This window comes from Coccidioides immitis (genome assembly GCF_000149335.2).
Source record: "Coccidioides immitis RS genomic scaffold supercont3.3, whole genome shotgun sequence".
NCBI lineage: Eukaryota > Fungi > Ascomycota > Eurotiomycetes > Onygenales > Onygenaceae > Coccidioides > Coccidioides immitis.
The window spans coordinates 1,381,626-1,405,201 of NW_004504308.1; the positions used below are offsets into that span (position 1 = coordinate 1,381,626).

Sequence of the window (23,576 nt, forward strand, 5' to 3'; positions counted from 1 at the left end):
CGCATCAAGTATAGTGGGATAATGTAACACAGGCCATGGACTTGTGTGCAGAAAATGGAACAAAAACCAAGTGAATCCAATAGTGCTTGGCATGACATATGATGAAGATTTGATTTCAATTTTGGCAGTTTCTGGTATTTCTGACTCACTGCATAGTTGCATTTCTGCAACTAGGCTGATCCATGTTGACAGATAGTCAACTGTTGGAAAGCTGATCTTATCAATTGTTTGTATATGAAGTTGTTACCTAAGGAGGGAAGTACAGAATGATGACCATGTAACTACCTGTTGTACAGAATCATCCTGGTAACTGTGCCCTCTACCAACTGTGGAGAGGAGGTTCCCGGGTTACAAAAAACAACTCCAGCTCAGCTTTTTTCCTGGTGAAGAAAGTCATCACCACCAGTAGGTCTGAAACCAGGAAGGGGTAATGGTGAGGAAGAAATTGGATTGATGACTATGGAAGTTTGAGGAAGAGTCATTTATGGCAGAGAGGATGCATAGATATCATTAAGAGAAAAAAAAAAGAGCAAGGATGGTGAACCCTGAAATGTGACACCAAAGTCATTATATAAGAAGATACTAGAAAACTAACTTCCATAAGCCTTTACTGTGTTAAGCATCTTGGATAGCAGAGTGCTGCCTCTTCAGTTGATCTTCAATCTCTCTATCAATGGATCTGTGTCTCTTCAGATATTTGCTCCTTTTCCCAATTGGTTGATGAGCCAGTTGGAAATGATGAAAATCAATAATCAGCACCTGTTTCAACTCCTCATTCCACAAAATATTGTCTGGCTGAAGGTCCAGATGCTCAACACCCAGGGCAAGAATTTCTCTGCTTGATTTTGAAATCTCTCTTTGTAACTCTGGTGTCTGCTCAAGATCAGATGTGCTCTTGCCTCCCCAAGCCATGAGTAGCATGTGGCTAATCATGCCAGCACCATGGAGGAAGTAAATCTTTGCCAAATCAATTTTGCTGAGGAAGACAGGAACAGCAGAACTCTGTACTTTCCAGAGAACTTGATAGACTTCTGCTTTGCAGGAGACATGGCTTCAAAGTCAGGATGTTGTTTCTTTTCCAACAAGAGTGTAGTCATATGCAGCACTGGTGATTTTGAATGAAGCTCCATAACCCTCACAAAAACTGAAAGAAGTGCAATTATAGTCAATGTTTGCATCAACCTGCTGTTTGATAAGCTTAACTAGATGCTCTGCACTTATAAGATGTTTTTCACCACTCTGGCCTTGCTGGTGTAGCTTTATGTTTGGGCAATTTTCATTCAATAAGATACCTTGCTTTAGACCATGCAGGCAGTGCTGTGTGCAATACTGTGCTGCATGGTGACATGGACCAGCTTGAACATTTTTTGTGCCAGATTGACACATTGCCCATTGGGTGGGTGGAGATGATATGATTTGGCTATAGTCATGCTTCTGGCCTGATGCCACATTTGAGTTGCTGTCTGAAGACTCTGATAACCTGGTGTCCTGTACTGATTCAGATGGTGCACAAGTGCTGCATGATCATGTTGAAACTGATCTGCCTTTGGACTTTAGTGGGGACAAGAGTATATATTCAGAGGCTGTATATTCAGAACTTGTATAGTTGGGTGGTCTGTACTCTGAATTTGGGAGACTTTGCCTTAATTCATCAACAGGCATTTGAGAATGCATGTAGTGAAAACTTGTGATCCACATTTGTAGCTGTGATTGGGCAGCAGACTGCCATTCATTACTTTGTGGCTGTTCACTGAAACTCATCAAGCAAAAACATAGAACCTGAGCAACTGCTGTTTTTGGCTACTGCAAAATATTGTCATTTTGAACATCCATGTTGGGTTCACAGAGATAATAGTAAAGTGTGCTTGGATCATCTTCAGGAATGTATAGAAATATAAGAGAGAAGCCATTTGTTATATATGAATACTTGAGACCTTTCTGGATCATCACATGATATTCCTGAGCAATTGTCAACTCTGTGAGCTGTTCTGCATTGTATATTAATTTCTGTGATTTCTCTGTTGGAATAGTCTCTATGTTAACTACTGTTTTCAAGAAATCCATTAACTGAAGCCCCACACGGATATTTTCTACAGTAAGCTTGTGAGATGGTTTGTACTTGACTGTGGTGACAAGAGTATCTGTGCTCCCATTGATTTGGTGGATACAAAACTGATCTGCTCTGGAATTTGGGGTACTGGAAAAGTCAGGTGCATCAATCCCAATGTCCTCAATCTTGTTCAAGGTGTTGGCATGATTCTCAAACTGGATGCTATTATCAAGGCAGAATTCCTTACATGCCTCTGGTATCTTATACAGTACAGCAATAATGCTCTGGATGCAGTCTTCAATGGCAATTCACTTATAGATCTCCAAATCCTTCTTGCTGCTGATTGGGCATTGACCAACCATTTCACCAAAACCTTTGAGCTGGTGATGTGGTGTAAATAGGTGTGGTGTGCTTTCTCCAATAGGCTGTAGGTGCCTGCAAACAGACATGAAGATTTGTTGTTGTGTAGCCATACAGTCCAACCATGGGTGAAGTGTCAACAGGCAATATTTCCCAGTTGGGGGAGGAATTGAGCCTTTTGTGGACCTTGACAGAGGGGTGACTGCCAATGGAAGGGACAGTAAGCTGTGACAGGTATTGAGAAATTTGCCAAAAGTGGTTTGCTGGAGGCGAGCTTCTGCTTGCAAGTGCTGTGATTCTGCTTGCAAGTGCTGTGCTTCTGCCTGGAAGTACAGGGCTTTATAATCTGGTGAGCTATCGCTAGCCATTGCGGCTGGGAAAGTGGGTGAAGTAGGAGGCTTTTTGAGCGCGGTGGATGTGATGATATGAGATGGATTTTGTGGAAGACCTTTCTCCTTGAAAGTCAAGAAATTTGTGTTGGAGGCCGGTCTTGGCCAATCAATACTTGGGGCATGAGACCTTTTGACAGGGAGCATCTGCCTACTGAAATGCTTGAGATTGAGCAAAGGAAATGAGGGACAGCATTATTACAACAGCAAATGAGTGCCTATCAGATGCTCAATCTGAACACCAAACTGCTTCAAGTGTTGCTGCACAGGGTTCTGATGCATCAACTGTGTCCAACAAAACAGAGTATCAGGATGCACAATGGAGTTTCATGGCTCCTATTGCAGGTGAAGAGGATTGGTTTCAAACCCTGGGCAGAAATCCCAAAAAGCAGAAGGTTCCATTGTTTCTGGCAATTCAGTTTGCAATATTCTAGTGGATGCCTGACCTGAATGCAACCCAGAATAAGAATCCCCAACAATTTCTTTCAAGTGATCTGTACTCATGGATTCTGTATAACTTGGATGATGAATACACTGGAGAAATATACAGCAAGATGTATGCACTTTCAACAGTCGCAAAAAACAAGGCTCACCCCCAGTCAACCCATCTGGCGGAGGCATTGCTGAATGCTTCAAACTGGTGTACAAACACCAAGCTCATCATGGTAGCCTCTTTTCTCCACACATTCAATATGCTCTAGAAGGTCTTCAACTTGGCAATCTACTTGCCTGAGACACTTTCTGCGTGTTCCAAAGGAGAATGCCAGAAAATATTCAGCATCATCTGCGTCAAACTGAGATGGGAACACCCAGAAAGAACTAGGGCTACAAGCAAGAAATTTGTTTCTTTGATGCTGCTTGCAGAACTGTTCCTTAATCCATTCTCCATGTTCCCAGAAATCTGCTGCTGCTTGCTTAACAATGTCTGTGTTGATTATCTCTGTTGAGCTGTTGTCAAGTCTGATTATAGTCTTGTCCTGCTGGCATCCTGTGTTAGAATTGATTTCAGAAGAGCCTGGCTCAGGATCTGGCTGTTGCCCTACAATACCCTCTGTGATTAGCAATTTAATGGTTGAAAGACAGCAAATCATGTCGGGTACAAGGCTGGCCATAAGCTTCTCCCTCCCAACTTACGGACTGGATTGCAGCCATCGAACTTCTGGGAGAATATTGTGCAGGCCCAACAGATCCCCACTGATCCAGAAGAGAAACTCATCTACAATGCAAAGCAGATTACCAGTGCTGCCATCACGCAAATGTTTGACTACATGGTCAAGGAAGGGGTTGAATATGGGTATTTGACAACTGGAGAGGTGTTTGTTTTCCTTCACATCAAGAAAGCTCCAAGGGAACCTGATTCTAGTGTGCCTGGGAAGTGTCAACCTGAGACAACCATTCATCACAGATGGCCTGGACCTTATTGTCCACTACCTACTGCTCTCTTGGGCTGGGGACAGCCTGGACAGCCTGGACAGCTTGGAAGATTTCAATTTTGATTTCCACAGGGAGACCAGAAAGCTCCAGAAAGAGTTGAACTTAATTCACTATGTGCCCGCCTCAAGCCCTGCAGATGCATGGAAGTGAAGATTAGAACTTTTGTGTCAGGTTAAAATGCTAAAACACCACAAGTGGTGAGCACTCCAACTTTGAGTTCATTCAGCCCTTTGCCTTGTTAACTTTGGAAAGTCCACATTGTGTGGAGAGGATCACAACAAGCTTCTTTTTTGCCAGTCATTTTGATTTGTGTCTCAACCATCAGGACCTGGCTGACCACAGTCACAGCAATAAATGTTATTATAGAGATGCTGATGGTAGCAACTGCAGCATTGAGTATGGGGGTAAGTGTTTCCCTTTGAGTTACTATAAATCTCCTCAGTGCTGAATAGCAAGATGGACTAGATTTTTCCTAACACTTCTTTCAATTAATTCATGAAATTTGAGATTTGCTTGAAATTTGTTTAGAACTGATTTATCTTTATTTTGATCCAATGACAATTCTTCCCAGTGGTCTTTCTTGATTGACCTTTTTACTAGAATCACTTGGTTGTCATTCTCCACATCAACCATGATCCATTGTGCAAATTATTGCAACTGTTGAATATAACACATTCATTTTCAAGATGATTGCTTAACAATAAATTTTAAACTGTACTACTATAGATGAAAAACTGTAATTTCCCTCTGTTCTTGATTAGTGGGCATGAAGCCATGTGCTCATGCTACTGTTGTGTTGAATATTGGGAACTTTGATTGTGATTTTTAATTTTGCTCTTGCACTATATTCATTCAACACAGCTCTGATTGAGGATATTATGTCACTTTTTGGCCTGTTTAACTGAGCTGTTTCCTTCCTGATTATAGTTTGATGTGGAGCTTCCTTGCTTCCAGGTTTGGAGTTCACATTGGAGAAGTTGCAGGGAACCTTCCAAATGCAGCAGGGAACAATATAAGCTTCATATGAGCTTCATAGCTATGGTTAGTTACAAGTCTAGAGTACTATTCTGTTGACAATGCTGCCTTTCTTTCTCCCAAAGTTTTCTTTCTTCCTCTACATCACCAATTCACCCTAGTATCCCTGAACAGTGCTCTAGTAACATGAAAACAGTTTTTGTGTCGGGCTCAAAAATATTAATACAAAGATATTGTGCTGTTGTTTGGGTTGCCTTTTCAACAGCCAGCATGGAATTGGGACTGTTATTGTTCAAAATCTGTCCTAAGGAACCCATGGGCAGTTGAAATCACATATTTGTATTGCAGTGGGTATGGTTCATCTTTTGGTGTACAAGAATTGGAATTGTGCCCATTGGGAGAGAGCATATTAAGAATTATATTGTTATCAATTGAAGCAGCAGATTTAAAAAGATAGAAGTCTGGAGTTTCAAGATTTACTGACAATTTTGTCCAGCTATTGTTTGCCAGATGAGGTTTGCACACTGGAAATTCTGTTAGTTCTGGAGACAATCTGAGCTGGTCAAGTGATGATTCAAAGAGCTGATGGAGGAGCTATTTATTAATAAACTCTGTCATGCTGATTTTTGCTTCTGCAGAAGTTTGTAGACCCAGATTCTTCTTAAAGAAAGAAGACCTTCTTCTGTTCTATTGAAGATTGGAAATATCTTCTATTACTTCAAGTGAATTCAATAAAGTTAATTCTTGAGGATTGTCAAGCAGACCAAGTGCATCATATTGTGTCTTCAATTACTGAACATTATTGTCTACAGCAGTAAGATTATCAAGTATCTTCTCCTCATATTTTGCAAAGTTTTCTAGTAATTTCAGAAGACTAGAGTCCTGCACAGCCATTTCATATTTGTATTTTGTGGCTTGATCTTCCTGTGCCATATTATATTCTGCATGTAGATTCCAAAGCTTCTCTTTCAGTAAGTTCATATCATCTATCTGGAAATAGTACTGTATGACAAGTGGATGATATATCTCTGCAAAGTTTGAAGTGTTGTTCTTGACTGATTTCTCAGAATCACTTAATAAACTTATATCTTCTTCTCTATCTTCTGCTTTTCTTAGAGTCTTGATAACTTCTTCAAGCTTAAATTCTTTCTTGTCCAACTGGTCTTTCAATTAATTGTAGTTATTCTTAAAAGAAGAGTATTCATTTCAGGCATCTTGATACTGTTCAAAAAGTGTAAGAAGTGCTGAATCTAGTCTTGCAGGGTTGTCTCTATAATTAATAAGTAGCTGGTTCAGTTTATTCATAAATTCTGCTTCCAGATCAATAATATCATTGTATTTACATCTCAGTTCCTTGTGGTGCTCACAGGCTAGCATATAAGTTGTGATGACATTGTCTTGTTTTGTAATAAATCTTTGTAAATGGGTATGTAGTCCCTCATCTGTCTTGAAAGTGGGTGACCTTGAAACATGCTCAAAAAGAGATAAAGGCTTGATTGCTGGAAATGAAATCTCTGAAAAAGTCTGCACTAGTTAGATTGATTCTGTCTTTTCAGAGGCAAACAAGAACTCCATGTTATAGTCAACACTTTGGAAACTGGGTATGGAGAGAGACCACCAGCATAAATTAATGTTGGCTGGATGGAGTTTACTGATCAGAGAGCCTGTATGCTTCAGACTAAAGTCAACATAGACAATACACTGATCAGAGCCTCCATTTTGGACATACACTACTATCAGCTATAGACAATGCCCTAGCCTGAGCCATTGTCAATGTGGCATGTGGAAAGATAAATAAAGAAGGTTGTCAGCATGAAATTTTGGAAGATAATGAAAGTGCAAACAAGATTGCCCAGAAAAACAACTCTTCTATGGACTGTTATTTATCCAAGGCAATTCCAAATGTCACCAGATTCCATAAATATTTTGTCTGCTTGGGTGAAGGGGATGCCAGCTTGAAGTGGAGTCTGACTGTCATTTGAGCCAGGCTGTAGTATAGGCAGGATCAATCCACAAATTTGCCTTCATTGCATAACAGGAGAATCTTGTACAGCACAAGGTATGCATTTCCAGGAAGGTGATAGTGCCATGCCATCAATGCTGACCACTGTCATCAAGCTTATATGCATGGCTTATAGCTATAATGTGGAGCGGCAACCTGCGCAGCTTGAAAATCTATATGGCAGTCAGTCAAAAAGGTATTTTTCTTAACTGACCTTCTCATTGGTCCACACCCTGACCACATCTTCGCCATTTACTTCAAAGAAGAAATGGAACAGTACCAGGATACCCACCTTTGGAAATGGGCTGACCTTTGGGCGAGCCGCATATCCTCCATGCAAAAATCTCCCCCTAACTGGGGCCACAGATTGAGCCAGCACAAGCTGCCAGGGCCTAGTTCACAATGGTGCACCCTGACAATCAGACCACTGCCCATGAATCTGTAATCCTTTGCACAAAAATCCCATATAAATTTAAGATAAGTACAGATTTGACTGAATTGAATTATCAAACTTGTCATCAATTCAAGCCAACATACATACTGGCCACCAGGTGGATGGATATGTGTTGGTTCTTTGTGAAGGAGCTTCTCAAAGAGGAAAGGGTGAAACTCTACCATATACCAGGAATGGAGAATCCAGCAGACAGCTTGATGAAGCCACTTGGAAAACAAAAATTTAAAGAATTCTTACAGATGTTGAATCTCAACAATGTGGATTCTACATTCACACTTGCTTGATTAGGATGACACAAACACCAGCAGAAGTGGCATAACCCACAACAACATTACACCAGCAACAGATTTGGAGCTCAATCTCCAATTTGGACTTCTGCTTACCATTTACTAAGAAATATTCCACTCATTTGGTTATTGAATCAGCTTGGATCCTGGATTTGTTGGATTTATGTATTTAGAAATTTGTCTTCTCCCAGTACTTGCTGGAGCCTAGGGGGCAGTGTTGAGACACTAGTCTCTATGTAGTTAGTCTCCAGCTTAGTGGCTCGGATCTTCTTTGATCCAATGCAGAGTTTTTGTCTTGCTTCTCATCCCACAATCCTTTGGATGAGAGGAGAGAGGGCATGCATATCTATGGAGTTCATGTTCCGTGGTTCCTATAGCTTCCACATATGGTTAGTAGCCTTGTAGGTCCTTCTGAGAAAGTGAGAGTGATCAATAGAGAGTGAACAGAGAATCTAACAGTCTTTTAGAAAAAGAACTGAGTCAAGTACTGTTTGGCAGGCAAAAAGCTTCAATACAAGTTCTCTGGGAAGCAATTTCAAGAGTCAAGAAAAATCCATGCATCTCAGACAGGGGCTGCCACATAAAGTGGAAATATTGCAGCAAATGTGCCATAGCAAAGCTTCTTATTTCCCTGTTGACTCCTCTGCTATTGATGATGACTGGGAGAATATAGTAGAAACTGTACTCCAGTTCCAAAAGATATTCCTGAAAATGCTGCCCAGGCTGCTTCAATGGATTTAAAATCAAGTAATCACTAGAGAGATTCCAGACTGCAAGAAGCTCTGAAGAGAATTTATTCACAAGAAACTGCAGACTATTTCTCAAGAGCTGGTTCAAGAACACAAAGTCAATCTGGAGCTGTTTACTACTGAATACTCTTGTGTTCTGGAAACAGTTTTTTTGTGTGATAGAAATTTCTGGTAGTGATTCTATTGTTATTTAAGTAACTGGAATTGCCTTTTTGAACATGAATGAAGAGACCATATGTATTTTGGCTAGAGAAGCATTTGCAATATTTGGGATGTCAAGATAATTACTCTTATATAGTCTTGACAGAGTGTCCCATCTTGACTCTACATGTTAAATTATAGTTGATCTGAATATTGCATGATCACTAATTTGCCAAATATCTGCTGTATTCAAGAAAGTAATTCTGTAAAATATTAGCTAGTTAAGGTTGTGAGTCTTTTAAAGTACAATAGTGAAGATGAAGTGAGAAAATTACTTGGTACTGTCTTGAGATTAAGTAATTTCTCCCCTGTACCTGTGTGATAGAGAACTAGCTGCATGATAATATTCAAGAGAGAGATTAATCTTGTTTCTTGACATTCATATAATTTCATGTTTTCTATAGAGCAAGGCAACATGAAAGCACAAAAACAATAGTAAGCTAAAAAACATAATAAGATTCTCAAGTTTTCTTCTTTCACACATTCCAATTCTCAACTAGCAGGGGATGACACTTGTCCTTTTAATATATCAGCTGTGTAGCAAACATGGTATATTTACAACTTCAGAAGATTTATATACCACAAAACAGCATCTATTCATTTATACAAACATGCCTGTCTCTGAATATATTTGTATTGTATTGGATTGAGAAAATGAAGCTTTAATAGCTATACTGCCTTAGTATTGTTCACCATAAGATTCTTTATATCAGAAAGCTCATGTGTTAAAGAGCAACTCATCTTGACTCACCTTCTCTAACATGTTCTATAAGTGACAGAAGACTATTACCATCCAGATCAAGATTTGTTGAAGTTCTCTGATATTCATGTCATTCTGTTTAAGTCAAATCAGAAGCTCAGAGACTGGCAAGACTGCAGACTTCAGATAAGAACACAAGATGGAGATGGCTGCATTTTGAATTTGGGAAAGTAGTGACAGACTAACAGTAATAAAGACACTGGAATATGATTATCTGTATACAACTAAACTCATCATGTTATTATTATTGCTTTTCAGAAACTTCTGCAGTATAAGAGCATAGTTATCATCAAGACATTGATTTTGAGAAGCTCTTGTCTTGGTGAATAAACTCTGTAGCTGTAAAAAAAGAATAATGTAATAAAGCTTGATTGCTATGCTCTTTACAGTTATCTTCTTAGTTCTATACAGAGATAATTGACTAAGCTCAGCAGTATAGGTTTCAAAATCTGTTTGGTTGTAGATATTGTTTTCTAGCAATAAAGTGATGATGAAGATTCTGACACACATGCAGAGAATCATAATATTTGCAGCAACATCAAATTTATCACTCTTTAATAGAGTGAATGCCATTCCACTTATGTTCTTACTGGCCATCACTCTAACTGCAGCTATTAAAGTTATAGCCTGATTTTTTATCTTCTTGCCTGTCAATTCAATGACTGAAAATGGTTCAAAATTTCTCAAGATATGAGCAAGACTCTTGTAGTTATCATCTGATAAATCATTCAGTTGACTGCATCTCTTCTTCTATTCACTTTCTTGCCAGGAAATTACATCTGTCTTCTTTTTTTGAAGTCTGTAGATAACAGATTCATCAGAGCCAAGAAGAATCAGGCATAAATGCAGCAATATCTGTTGAACAGTCTATCTATACAGTGAGTAGAGAATAATAGTGATAGAAGTAATATTACATATCAGAACTAATTCTGTATCATTAAAATATACTCTTGCTTCAAGTTCTTCCATATTTTGCATTATGATTGCCATTGCTGATTAAATCAAAGACATGTTCAGATGTGTGTGTATCTTGAACAAAGATTAATAAAGTTAAAGAATAAGAATTAAACAATTCTACAAACTTGAGGGAGAAATTTCCCTATATATATATATGACAAGAGAGCCACTTCTTAAAGAACCCTTTCCTAACTCTGTATCTGGTGATTGCTGATAAAAATTTAGCATATGATATTCAGTCTCCAGGCATTCACAGAGTCTGAAAAAAGACAATTGTCTGCATGTCATTCTGTCAGAGATATTGCAGACATGTTCCATCTGGATGCTAGAATCTATATCTGCTGATATACAGTATCTTATTTCTGAAGCTGCTCAGGCTGTGGTAGCTCTGGTTAGCCTGTTGACAAGACAAGAATATAAGAGATGATTCATCTTGCATTACCATTACTTCTAACTTCTTTCATAAAGTCAAGCTGTCTGTAATATTCTGCCAAGCTCAGATAGCTGAGATTTTAGCACTCATTCAGAATGCAAGTCTTCCAAGTCTAGAAAATCTCCATGCATTCTCAGGCAGATGCACCATATTGTTCAATTAATACTGGTTTCTCTTTAATCTTGATGAGCATTAATGAGTAGATCAGTACTGACAACAGATAACTATGGAAGAACAAAAATATGAAAAGCCACTTAAAAAGAGTTAGCTCTAAAATTCATGAGCTCACAAGCATAGAATAATTTTACCAAGATTTGAAAATACAGCATCATGACTGTTGGCAACCAATGTATACATTTGACAGAGGACTGTAATATTTTTACATTAACCTAAAAGACATGATTATGAAATTGCTAGCCAGAAAAACCAAAATACCAAGAGTCTAAAAACCTGCTTTATAAATCTTCTTGAGATGGATATTACTGTTGTAATCATGAGTCAGAGTGCTCTATAATGAAGAGTGATTATATTACTCACAAGACAAGAGTTAACTTAGGTGGAATCAGATTTGAGAAGCCACTAGTCAGATGATGTTAGTGCAAGAGCTGTTTATTATAATAAAAATTTGCAGTATATAGAGAACTTACCAAGAAATAATGATACTACATTATTCTCTCTTGGCCAACTTTAATACTGCATTCTCAAAGTATAGAAGATAGCAGAAATTAAGTTAACAGAGTGAAGTGATTTCATAGACAAATGTCTCCTATCTTTAATAACTATTCTCTTCTTCAAAGAAAAAGTAAGATTGCCTCACTCTTCAGTTGTGTCAATCCTGTGTGCCAATTAGCATGCTACAGCATCATTTAAGGTAGAAGTTTGCCTTGCATTTTACTATAACAGTCTGTTTCTTGATTATAAAGATATCCAGTGTATGCTATCATCACCTTATCTTCTTGAGTTGGTCTGCTAACATTGTTTATCTCTGCAGTAGCCAGCTTTGTATCTGGTCTGCATTAGAGTTACAGAAATCAAAGAGATATATGAGATCATTGCCTTAAGCATTTCCAGGGGCTACTGACTGGCTAAGAAGCTGGATATTCTTGTTAGCCTGGTTGAGATTCTTCAGGCAACCATACACCTTATTAAAGAAAAGAGAGAGATCAGTTATGACTGTGAACTCTTGTAACAAAAATAATAAAATAAAAAACAAGAGAGTCAAGAGCATGAGAGCTTGATTTTTTGAAAATACTTCAGTAAAAGTGAGATTTTTTTGATCTTTATATCTCTCTTTGATACTATTATTGATCATAAACAATTAGAAAGAAAGATGCAAAGAAAGTCATAAAGCTAATTCAGAAAAGAAGAGAAATCATAAGTCTGCCAATTGTGAGCTATTAATGTATGGGTATGGATCTTGTAGTAGAACCAGAAATGAACACTCTAGTATACATGTGGACAGCTCTCTACATCCAAATAATCTATGTTCCACAATTGTATCTCTTGAGCTGATGGACTGCTGCTGTTGAGAGTGTGGAAGAGCCACAAATGAGTGCTGCCAAGCACAGAATTCCATGGATAAAAGTCGTAAAGTAAGATAGGAAGGCGAGAATATGTCCAAGATTGACTACCATAGCAGAAATGGGGAGGATTTGTAAACTGTAGATTCACTAGTCCTGATATGTTTATGTTAGAATATACATTTATCTGAATCCACAGTTGTTTGGAAGTTTAAAAATATATATGTTCTGAATTCAGAAACATAGCTTCTGATCCTCAATGTAGAAATCAGGAAATATTCAAACTCCTGATTAATGAATATATCTAGGAACATTCAAGATACCTTTTCAGGTTTATAAATGTTTATAGTATAGAAACCATTATAGTATAGAAATCATTATAGTATAGAAACTATTATAGTATAGAAATTATTATAGTATAGAAATCATTATAGTATAGAAACCATTATAGTATAGTTACTTCAGCAGATACTGGAGAGATTTCAACTAATACACAATACTATATACATCAAACCACCCAATCCATCTATAAAAAGAAAACACTCCAAGTGCAGTTGAGAAAGACAATTGGCAAAGCAGAATTCAGTTCAAGTCTTTTGAAATCTTTGCTGACAGGTATTGTGTAAAGACTTGGTTTGCAGATTGCAGGTAGACCAATTATATGAATCTCATTCTGATTCATCTGTAAAATTGACAAATCCAGTACTCTCTCATGTCAAATTTCATAAGCAGAGAACATGGCAAAAAAAACCCTCCAGCAGCTGCCCTGGTTGTGGGTGAATATACATCTTATTTGTCTGATCTTGGTGCCCAATGCATGAGTATACTCAACCAGATCATTAAGTTTCAATATAGTATAATGTGTATCTCTATTGAATGTAAAGATCAGCTTTTGAAATAATCAGATTGGAGTTGAACCTCTGCTAAGCATATATTAATATGTTCAATTACTGCTGTATGAAAGTCAGAGCTTTTGCAAAAAGAAATATGTAATTAATAGTTTGGAAAGCTACATACTTTGTAAACCAAGCAATTTCATAACTTTGTGACTAGCTGGTAGTCAGCAGTAGGCATTGATTAAGATATGGAAGCAGATGGTAGCATATGAATTATCAGCTTTATTAGCATTCTCATTATCATCTTGTTGCTTATTGTGTTCTGATTGCATAAGATCTTGCATGAGAATCAGACATTTGTGATGAAGTTGCTTTATCTGGCTAATGATATAGAGTTTCAATTTCATAAGAGCCTCATCAAGAACCAAGAATATAGTGTGTTTGAAGCTCTCATGAATCAGTAAAATTTTTTTAACATCATGCTTGTTGGTTTGCTGCACAAATGCTTTGTATTCATGGTGTTTATTCTCTCTGATCAGTATATTGCAGTTATTTGGTACAGCATACTTCTTTGCCTGATTAGTATAGTGCACCCCATATGCATGTTTGGTTGGTGTTTCAAAGCATATAATATCTTATCTACTTTCAGAGCAATACTAATAGTGTTGATTGAAATGTTCTCTGTTGAAAGTATCATAATCTGATTGAATACTGATGAATTCTGCTGTAATCTCAGCATTCATACTGTCTGGCTAGCCAACTGTAGTGCCTCAGCAGTCATGACAGTAGCATCTATTATTTTCTAAAGTATAGTTTAGGTGTTGGCAACCACACTTTTAAGTTCATTGTATCTGACAGATATCTGAGAAGTCAATAGTGAATTGCTTCTTGTAATAGTATTAAAGATTTTAGCAAGCAACAAATACAGAATGTCAGAATTAATTGACTGTTCACTAAAGAAGTTATAAAGAGTCTGCTAAACAATAGTCTGAATCCAGTCAGACTTTAAAGCAAAGCAGAGTATAATTAAGATTACAATTGAAGCTCAGATGTATTTCTGAATTTAATAAAACTTCAGATAGATAATTAGAGACTGCAGTCAGACCCAGTATCTTCAAAATAAAAATCTCTGTAGAGTTTGGCAGTATTTCTTCTGCCTCTCAGATATTAACATATGTAATATCAATAATATATATGCAATTTTGAACAGGCCTAAAAATTCACTATGACAGAAGTCAGAGGGGCAAAATATCACTAGATTCAGTACTGAACAGATCTTCAAAACTGGAGAACTTTTCTTAATTAATTTATAGATCTTCTACAGTGCTTCTCACTCACAAACAGTCTGCTTCACCTCAATTTCAGCCTGTAAATTAAGTAGCTGGTAATAGTATTGACTGTATTTCATCAAGTTGAAATTTATATTGAATCTCTCTGCATTAGAGACAGTACAGCTCTGACAGAAGACTGTTACAGTAGAGTGTTTGATTTCAGCATTATTATTTTGCTGTAGCATGTCATCAAGATAAGTAATACAAGAAGTAATAATCCTGACAGTTTCTTTACCAGTTACCACAATGTCAAATTCTCTTTCAACTGCTTGTAAACTGGGAGCTAATGTCTCCACAACATCAGAAAAATTTATAGCATGAGGTCTGAGAGCAATTGTATATACATTATTTTAGGCTGGTATTCAGGACCGGGATGGGATCCCATTTCCCATTAAACCTGGTCCCTGTCCCAAATTTAGAAACAGCTGGGATCCCAAATATGAAATCTCAGTCTCATGTCCCATCCCACTCAAGAGCTTGAGGTCCTGTTCCCATCCCTATTCCAGAAATTATTTCCCGGTCCCATCCTCAAATAGAAAATTATGTTCCACATCCCATTCCAGCAGAGATGGTAGACTCCCATTTCCCATTCCAGCCAGGTCCATAGTGGGACCAGGATGGGACCAGGATTCCCAGTCCCATCATGTCAAATTCATAGGAAAGAGTCAAACTGATCAAATTTTGTGTGGACCATTACCAAATTTCATTACTTTTTTGATGAAGGCAGAACCCATAGAAAAATCAATTTAATTGTCAAAAGAAACCAAGTATTAAAACTAACTAATGGCCAAAGCCAGCAAACAAACAGAAACTGCCTAAATGGCAAGTTAATCATCATCATCATCATCTTCATCATTATTATTATTCTTCTTCTTTCTCTCCTTCTTCTTCTTCTCCTCCTCCTTCTGCTCCTCCAGAACCAGCTTTGTGAACCAGACAGAGGCTCTAATATCCACCATTTGATAGGCAGAGACCCTGACAGCACCAGGGGGAGGCAGGGAGGTGGTGGTGGGCAGTAGCAGTGGTGATGGAGCAGCAGCAGCAGTAGTTGGTGGGGCAGAGGCAGCACACAGGCAGCAGGTGGTGGCAGCAGAGGCAGGGCAATCAGGCACATCAATCAGGCCAAAATAGTTCAATCCAATTTTGGTACTGATGCCAAGAATGAGCTTCATATCATCAGCATTGACCATAACACACTTACAGTGCACCATTGCCATAATAGAGTCTATATTACTCAGTATAATTGTTGGTGCCATTGCTAAGGGTGACTTACACTCAAACAGAGCACACAAGATTGCTTCAGTCACCTCCTGAAGTGACTCAATGACAGTATATTGCCAGCAATATTCATGTTCTTGGTGACAGGACAAAGTAATTTCCTGAACCAATCACTGGAACAGGGCCACCAGCAAGATTAGCTTGGTAGAGCTCTGGAAGTGGTGGATTTTCTTGATGGCACCTATTTTCACTAATTAGCATCAAGACCATTACCAAAAATCATTACTTTTTGACAACACAAATGGGACTGGGGTTCCCAGTCCCATTCTACACTTTACTGGTCCTGTCTCATATACAATATTGAAATTCCAGTCCTATCCCATTTTGTCATGTCAGGTCCCGGGCCCATTCTACTAGCTAGATTTTGATTCCAGTCCCAATCCCATCCCAATCCCAGTTCCCACAGAACTGTCCCAATATGCTGTTAAACAACCCGGTCCCATCCCATTAAGCTGAGCTTCAACCTGATCCTGTCCTCGGGACAGGAATTGGGACGGGAATCTGGGACCAGGACGGGAAATCCCGGAACCAGATACCACTCTACATTATTTTATCATCTTCTTTCAGAATCATTAAGTTCCACAGAGATCACATAGAAGCCAGTTATATTTCAGTACATATTCTAATATAGATCAAATCTGTCAATGAACAGCAGGAAGAGAATAGATATAGTTCTCTTGATAGAGTTGCCTGGACAAAGCATCTTGATCAGCATATTTCTTCTGTATACTGTAATTTCCAGTTCATTCTGGAGTGGAGTGCTAAGTTGGAGCTCTTGTATAGATGATGTGTGGTGAATTGTATTTATTACTTACTGTACAAAGAACTCATTTATTTCTGAGGGTTTATAGCTACCTAATCTGTTAAAAGTGTAGTCAAGATAGACATCCAGTTGAGCTAGAATATTATCTTCATGTATGATGTGAGTTTTCTGATCTTCCAGTAAGAGCAGCTTGTTCAGGCAAAGCAGAGATCTCAGTAAATGAATTCTTTTATCAAAGCTGCTGGCAGTAATAGTATACTGGATAATAAGAACAATTTCACTGAGTTTTGTGCAGGCCAGTCTCTGGTTCTGACCCACAAATTAAATTCTTCTGATATGAATTTCTTGTTCATTTCAAGTGCACTTACATGCAGCATTATTATATCTGAAACAAACAAAATTGGAAGAAAAGACTGATGTTCTGTCAGAATACCATGCAAAGTCACCTGATGAATATCTAATAGAGCTTCCCCAGCTTCATGATTGCCACAATTTGGTTGGATTGTCAACTAGATCAGCCATACCAATATGTATCTTCTTGTGAAATACAGGAGACCTTGCCAGTAATGACAAAAGAGCCACAGGATTCTGAAAGAATAAATTAAATGTGAGAGATGTCTGTATTAGTTGCTTCTTGGCAGGTGAAAGAGTTGGCATTTTCAATGGAACAGCCAGTATGAATGTCTGTTGAATGAAAAGTATAGAAAATTAAGCTCTGCATTTCTTCTTCAATGTGCTCAGCTCCAATGATAGAGATCTCAGTGCACTAATGTCTTTGGGAATCTGTAAGAATTCCTGCAGTACCTCATAGTATTGGTGAGATATTTCTGATTTTTTGCACCATAATTCTAAAGTGAGTGTAAAGTGATCCAGCATTTCATCAGGCTCCACATGCACATGGACTAGAACCTCCAACAGATCATTTATTGTAGTTGGGATGTAGATCTCAGCTGACTGGTTACTTAATGAATCCTCTAGTTGTAAATGAAAATTGGAATCTCCATTGCTAACTGGGTGCACTGGATGTAATATAATCTGTAACCAGAGTTTGAATTCAGGCTCTTCATACTGTTGTGATTCATTATTATCAACTGATTTCATGAGTAGAGCTGCCACTTCTTCTTGTATAATCTTCTGCACCCTAATGTCTTCTAGTTCAGAATGAGTGTTAAATAAAGTATTAGGTGAAGCATCAGAGATATCTGAAAGACTTGCTGCATTCTGTATACAGTAATTAGAATAATGCAGGCTGACAGAGAATTCAAGATCTTACACTCAACTCTGACTTCTCAGTTTGATTGTTTGGCTGAATATTGAGTTTCACTGAAAATAAAATGTGATTGCAATCTTGTGATTTCTGTAACAAATAAGCAGACTGTCTGTATCTTTGAAACTGTAAGGCTGGAAATGACAAATAAAGTTGTCTTCTCTAAAATATATAGTTCTTTATATGTCTCAAGTATCTTGAATCTTGTATGTTTGCTTGAGATTTATATGCTGGTTTCTGCAGTAGTTGAGTTTCAAGTTGCAGGAACAGTAAGAGTTGCTGTAAAATTACTTTAGAATAAAGTATGTAGAAATTAGAAAGAAAATTGCTGTTTGATTAGGGAATTGAATATATTATAGCAAAGTTAAATATTAGAGCAGCTGCAAAATGTGTTAACTGTACTGCAGACCAACTGTAATATTCTGATTATCTAGGCCTGTAATTAGCTCTAAGAGATGCAAGATCAGCAATAATCTGCATTCTTCTGAGTGATCAGCCTATTTCAAAGAAATCAATCACTTAGCAGCATTGAATTTTAGAATGTAGGGAAATATGAATACAGATCTGAATAGTAACTTGGGCAGTTGAATACACTTCAAGTAAACTATATAATAGATAGTAAACCTCTTTAAAATTCAAGCATTCACTCTCATTCATTCTCAACAGCAATCTAATAGTCAAAATGTCAGAGACACAGAGCACACTAGCATCAAAAAGAACAGCTTACATCTTCTTATGAGCTTAATTACACAACATGCTAAAGACTTAAGAGACATCATTCAGTTCAAAATACAAGTATCTGAACTGAAGCATTCTCTGATTATACAGAGATTGAAAAGTGGGTTCAAGTAGTGAAGCACAAGATATGAAATCAGGTGCAATGAGCCTATATATCAACATTAAATACTGACCCAATTCCTGATACTATTCAGAAGATACTGAGTCTTGAGAACTGGAAAGCTGAAAATAACTCATATTTTTATGAACTTTTCAGACACATGTTAGACCTCTGTAAAGATTGGAAATGTAAGATCTTGAGTAGCTTCAAGATCAGAACAACATCTCTAAACTTCTAGTTATGATATAAACTGATCTCATTTGCAGAATTATGTCAGAGAATATATTAAACTCAGCTTGACTGAGAATTCTGATTTTGAACTCCATGAAATAACCAATCAATAAAAGCTGATCAGTTATTTTGCCTGATTGTTTAAGTGGAACCAATTCTGTAAAGTCTTTTACTGAGTCAAGCTGTATATTAATTTTGAAAAGTCAGCTTCACAAGAGAAATGGTATTTTGAATGTAAGTCAATAATAAATCTTAATTGCCATGATTTCTGCTCTGACAGTTATGGCAATAGAGATGTATACAAATTTAGCAGCATATATAAAGCTGTATCTTGATGACAACAGTTCAAAATAGAATGCATTTATCTCATTAATCTACATCTGGAATTCTGTACTCAAGCTCTGGAACTGCTTGATACAGAAACCAGAACTGAGAGATGTTAATTCAGACAACTTTACCTGATGAAAGATCTAATCAAGAAAGTCAAAGACTGTTTATATTAAGACTTTGCCAGAAATTCTAGATGCAGTCTAGTTAATATCTAGTATATTATTCAGAAAACCTAATTCATGTCTGACTCAGGCAATGCAAGCTCTGCAGAAGCCAGAGAATGACAATTCAGACAAGAAGAATTAGAATTCTTTGCAGAACATTATAGAGAATTATTTTAAGACTGCAACAAATTGGCCTGCCTGTTTAAAGAGATCTGTGCCAGCCATAACTGGTTGCATGTTCTGAAAGAGATGCAGATTCTAGTTGAATACATGAAAAGATGCCTTCTTGAATTAAAATTGACTGTTAGTTTGTACTTCAAAATAGATTTTAGGGTTTGATATCTAGACTTCAATGCAATACTCTGTTATATTAATGCTTGCAAGAGCTGAATTTTGCTATATTTAATATATATCTCTTTATTGTTTACTGTAATCAGCTGTAGAAGCTCTAAGCAAAATGAGTTAGCACTTAGTAATGTATAAATAGATACATTCTGATTAGGAAATTCAAAACAATCAAGCAGACACACTAGATATAATAATCTCTTTCTACATAAAATCTCTCTCTTTTCTTCTCTTGAGCTTATTATATTTCTTGTTGCTTCTCTCTCTCTATTTCAATATCAAGATAAGTGGTGGATTTTAGAATAAAATAAGGAACTGCAGCAAACTGAAGAACAATATATGCAGAAATAGCAAAAAATAGCTCTGCAAATATGTAAATTGGCAGCAGCTCAGAACAAGTACTTTCTGATGTCCACAAAGAAGAAGCCAGAGCAAAAGCTCTTGACTGTTAAAGAAAAGCCTGCTATAATAAGTAATATACTCTGTAGCTGCTGTTTGACATTTGTGTATATAGTGTACATCAAAAAAGTCTTGTTTCTGCAAGCAAGAAACTATAAAGACCTGCACCAATTATGCAGAAGATAAAAAAATCTGTACTTCTGTTTCTTCAGAGCTGCAGAAGAAAGTGACAGTATTACTGTCTGATCATGATAATTTCCTCAGACTTAAGAATGTGATGCTTCAAGAGAAATTGAAAGCCAGTATGATGGAACAGACTGCTGGTCTCAGTAAATTACTTGTCAAAATGGCATTCTCATCAGTTTAAACTGACAAATTCCCCTCTCTTCTTCTCTTCAATACTGAAGTTAGTGCTGTCACTTTAACAGTATTGAAAAAGCTTGTGTCCATTCAAGCTGAATAAAAAGAGCTTGTAAAGCATATATTCTATTCTGTCAAGATAGATTGAACTGATTGAATATTATACATTCAACTTATGCTAATGTAGTTATATATATAGAATATTGAAAGAACCTTGGCCAATATTCACCAGAACTTAAAGTTCAATTGTTTATCTTCTGCAGTCAGTATACTTGATATAATATTGGAATGAATTGAACTGACTTTCATATTTAATGACAGAAAAAGCAAAAGACAGAAGAAATTATTTATAAATCAGCAGTCAAGATAAGCTCATTTGCTGCTGCTCTGCTCTCTGCTGCATTCACTTCTCTTCTCTTCTCTTTCACTCTGATCATGTCTTCTCTCTTTATTTAGTTACAGCCAAATATCTCTGCATCAGGCCTGTCTCCAACTGGAGGCAGTGGAGCTGATTTGCTTAAAAGTATAATCAAGCAGCCTGAATGAGCTTGCTCTGATAATTCTTCTGTGCTGGTTTTATGCCCTGTTCTCAAACCAGAGACTCCAACCAGAGAGGCTCAAATTTAAAAAAAAAAAAAAACTTTATTACAATTTGGGTTGTGTGGGTGGTTTGTAATACTTAGTTAGTTTCTAGTAATTGAAAAGCTTCTGAGTTGGGTTCAAAATTCTCAAGTTTAAAAATATATACATTCTGAATTCTATATGTTTTGGACCCTTTATACATGCATTGTAAATATATAGTTAATCTATGGTTTCAAGCTTGCAACCTGTAATTCAATGGGTTGCATCAGATAAATGTTTTCAGGCAACTGTCAGAAAATGTTTATCTGACACAACCTGTTGAACCACAGATCACAAGCTTGAAACTGTAGATCAACTATATATTTACAATGCATGTATAAAGAGTCTGAAATGTATAGAATTTGGAACATATGATGCACCAATTGAGGGTTTTGAACCTGATTTGGAAGCTTTTCAATTACTAGAAACTAACTAAGTATTACACAACCACCTGCACAATCTGAATTATAATAAAGTTTTTTTTTTTTTTAAATTTCAGGAGCCTTCTCACTGGTTGAAGTCTCTGATTTGGGCACAGGGTGTAAGACCAGTGCAGAAGAATTATCAGAGTGAGCTCATTCAGGCCATCTGATTATACTTTTAAGCAAATTGGCTCCACTGTCTCCAGTTGGAGACAGGCCCAATGCAGATATATTTGGCTGTAACTGAATGAAGGAAGAAGATGTAATTGAAGTGGGGGAGAGAAAGAGAGAAGCAGATGCAGCAGAGAGCAGGACAGCAGTAAATTAGTCTATTTTAATTACTGATTTGCAGATGATTTCTTCTATCTTTTGCTTTTTCTGTCATCAAATATCAAAGTCAGTTTAATTTATCCTAACATTGCATCAAGTATACTGACTGCAGAAGATAAACAATTAAACTTTAAGTTCTGGTGAATGTTAATCAAGGTTCTTTCAATATTCTATATATATAACTATATTAGCATGAGTTGAATGTATAATCTCTAATCAGTTCAATCTATCTTGACAGAGTGAAATGTATTCTCTGTAAGCTCTTTTTGTTTAACTTGAATGAACACAAGCTTTTCTAATACTGTTAAAGTGGCAGCACCAACTTCAGTGTTGAAGGGGGAAGAAGAGGAAGATTTATCAGTTTAAACTGATAGAAGTGCTATTTTAGCAAGCAATTTACTGAGATCAGCAGTCTGTTCTGCTATACTGGCTTTCAATTTCTCTTGAAGTGTTGTGTTCTTAAGTCTGAGAAAATTATTATAATCAGACAGTAATGCTGCTACTTTCTTCTGCAGCTCTGAAGAAACAGAAGTACAGGCTTTTTTATCTTTTGCATAATTGATGCAAGTCTTTATGGTTTCTCACTTGCAGAAACAAGACTTTTTGATATACATTGTATATACAAATGTCAAACAGTGGCTATAGAGTATATTACTTATTATAGTAAGTTTTTCTTTAACAGCTGAGAGCTTTTGCCCTGGCTTCTTCTTTGTGAACATCAGAGAGTGCTTGTTCTGAGCTGCTGCTAATTTATATGTTTGTAAAGTCATTTTTTACTATTTTTGCATATATTATTCTTCAGTTTGCTGCAGTTTCTTATTTCATTCTGAAATCCATCACTTATCTTGATATTGAAATAGAGAAAGAGAGGTAATAAGAAATATAATGAGCTCAAGAGAAGGAAAGAAAGAAAAGAAGAGAAGAATAGAGAGATTTTATGTGAGAAGAGATTATTATATCTAGCATGTCTGCTTGATTGTTTTAGATTTTCTAATCAGAACATGTCTATTTATACATTACTAAGTACTAACTTATTTTGCTTAGAGCTTCTACAGCTGATTACAGTGAATAATAAAGAGATATATATTAAATATAGTAAAATTTGGCTCTTGCAAGCATTGATATAACAGAGCATTGCATTGAAGTCTAGATATTAAACCCTGAAATCTATTTTGAAGCACAAACTAACAGCTAATTTTGACTCAAGAAGATATCTTTTCATGTATTCAACTAGAATCTGCATCTCTTTTAGAGCATGTGACCAGTTGCAGCTGGCACAGGTCTCTTTAAACAGACAGACAAATTTGTTATAGTCTCAAAATAATTCTCTATAATGTTCTGTAAAGAATTCTGATTCTTCTTGTCTGAATTGTCATTCTCTAGCTTCTGTAAAGCTTGCACTGCCTGAGCCAGATATAAATTGAGTTTCCTGAATGGCATACTAGATATCAACTGGACTGCATTCAGAATTTCTGATAAAGTCTCAATAT

The 23,576-nt window shown here is 36.9% G+C and overlaps 6 protein-coding genes across 6 annotated transcripts; all 6 read right to left on the minus strand.

Annotated features, from left to right (window-relative positions):
* Positions 1-1,800: 1,800 nt before the first annotated feature.
* Positions 1,801-2,946, minus strand: CIMG_08409 (uncharacterized protein; the record flags this gene model as incomplete). The annotated part of the gene is made up of 2 exons (XM_001241245.2): positions 1,801-2,334; positions 2,410-2,946. The coding sequence occupies 2 exons, from the start codon at positions 2,944-2,946 to the stop codon at positions 1,801-1,803; spliced, it is 1,071 nt and encodes a 356-aa protein (XP_001241246.2).
* A 366-nt stretch (positions 2,947-3,312) lies between these two features.
* CIMG_08408 (uncharacterized protein) lies at positions 3,313-3,951 on the minus strand (the record flags this gene model as incomplete). Its single annotated transcript, XM_001241244.2, has 2 exons — positions 3,313-3,830; positions 3,934-3,951. The coding sequence occupies 2 exons, from the start codon at positions 3,949-3,951 to the stop codon at positions 3,432-3,434; spliced, it is 417 nt and encodes a 138-aa protein (XP_001241245.1). The 3' UTR covers positions 3,313-3,431.
* Positions 3,952-5,997: 2,046 nt separating this feature from the next.
* On the minus strand, positions 5,998-6,976 carry CIMG_08407 (uncharacterized protein; the record flags this gene model as incomplete). Its single annotated transcript, XM_001241243.2, has 3 exons — positions 5,998-6,371; positions 6,552-6,732; positions 6,938-6,976. The coding sequence occupies 3 exons, from the start codon at positions 6,974-6,976 to the stop codon at positions 5,998-6,000; spliced, it is 594 nt and encodes a 197-aa protein (XP_001241244.2).
* Positions 6,977-7,302: 326 nt separating this feature from the next.
* Positions 7,303-7,828, minus strand: CIMG_08406 (uncharacterized protein; the record flags this gene model as incomplete). Its single annotated transcript, XM_001241242.1, has 3 exons — positions 7,303-7,383; positions 7,425-7,602; positions 7,752-7,828. 3 exons carry the CDS (start codon positions 7,826-7,828, stop codon positions 7,303-7,305), a joined length of 336 nt encoding a protein of 111 aa, XP_001241243.1.
* A 2,043-nt stretch (positions 7,829-9,871) lies between these two features.
* On the minus strand, positions 9,872-10,651 carry CIMG_13215 (uncharacterized protein; the record flags this gene model as incomplete). The annotated part of the gene is made up of 2 exons (XM_004444976.1): positions 9,872-10,377; positions 10,576-10,651. The coding sequence occupies 2 exons, from the start codon at positions 10,649-10,651 to the stop codon at positions 9,872-9,874; spliced, it is 582 nt and encodes a 193-aa protein (XP_004445033.1).
* A 6,006-nt stretch (positions 10,652-16,657) lies between these two features.
* CIMG_13216 (uncharacterized protein) lies at positions 16,658-17,880 on the minus strand (the record flags this gene model as incomplete). Its single annotated transcript, XM_001241239.2, has 5 exons — positions 16,658-16,706; positions 16,832-17,082; positions 17,148-17,200; positions 17,304-17,397; positions 17,584-17,880. The coding sequence occupies 5 exons, from the start codon at positions 17,878-17,880 to the stop codon at positions 16,658-16,660; spliced, it is 744 nt and encodes a 247-aa protein (XP_001241240.2).
* Between the last annotated feature and the right edge of the window lie 5,696 nt (positions 17,881-23,576).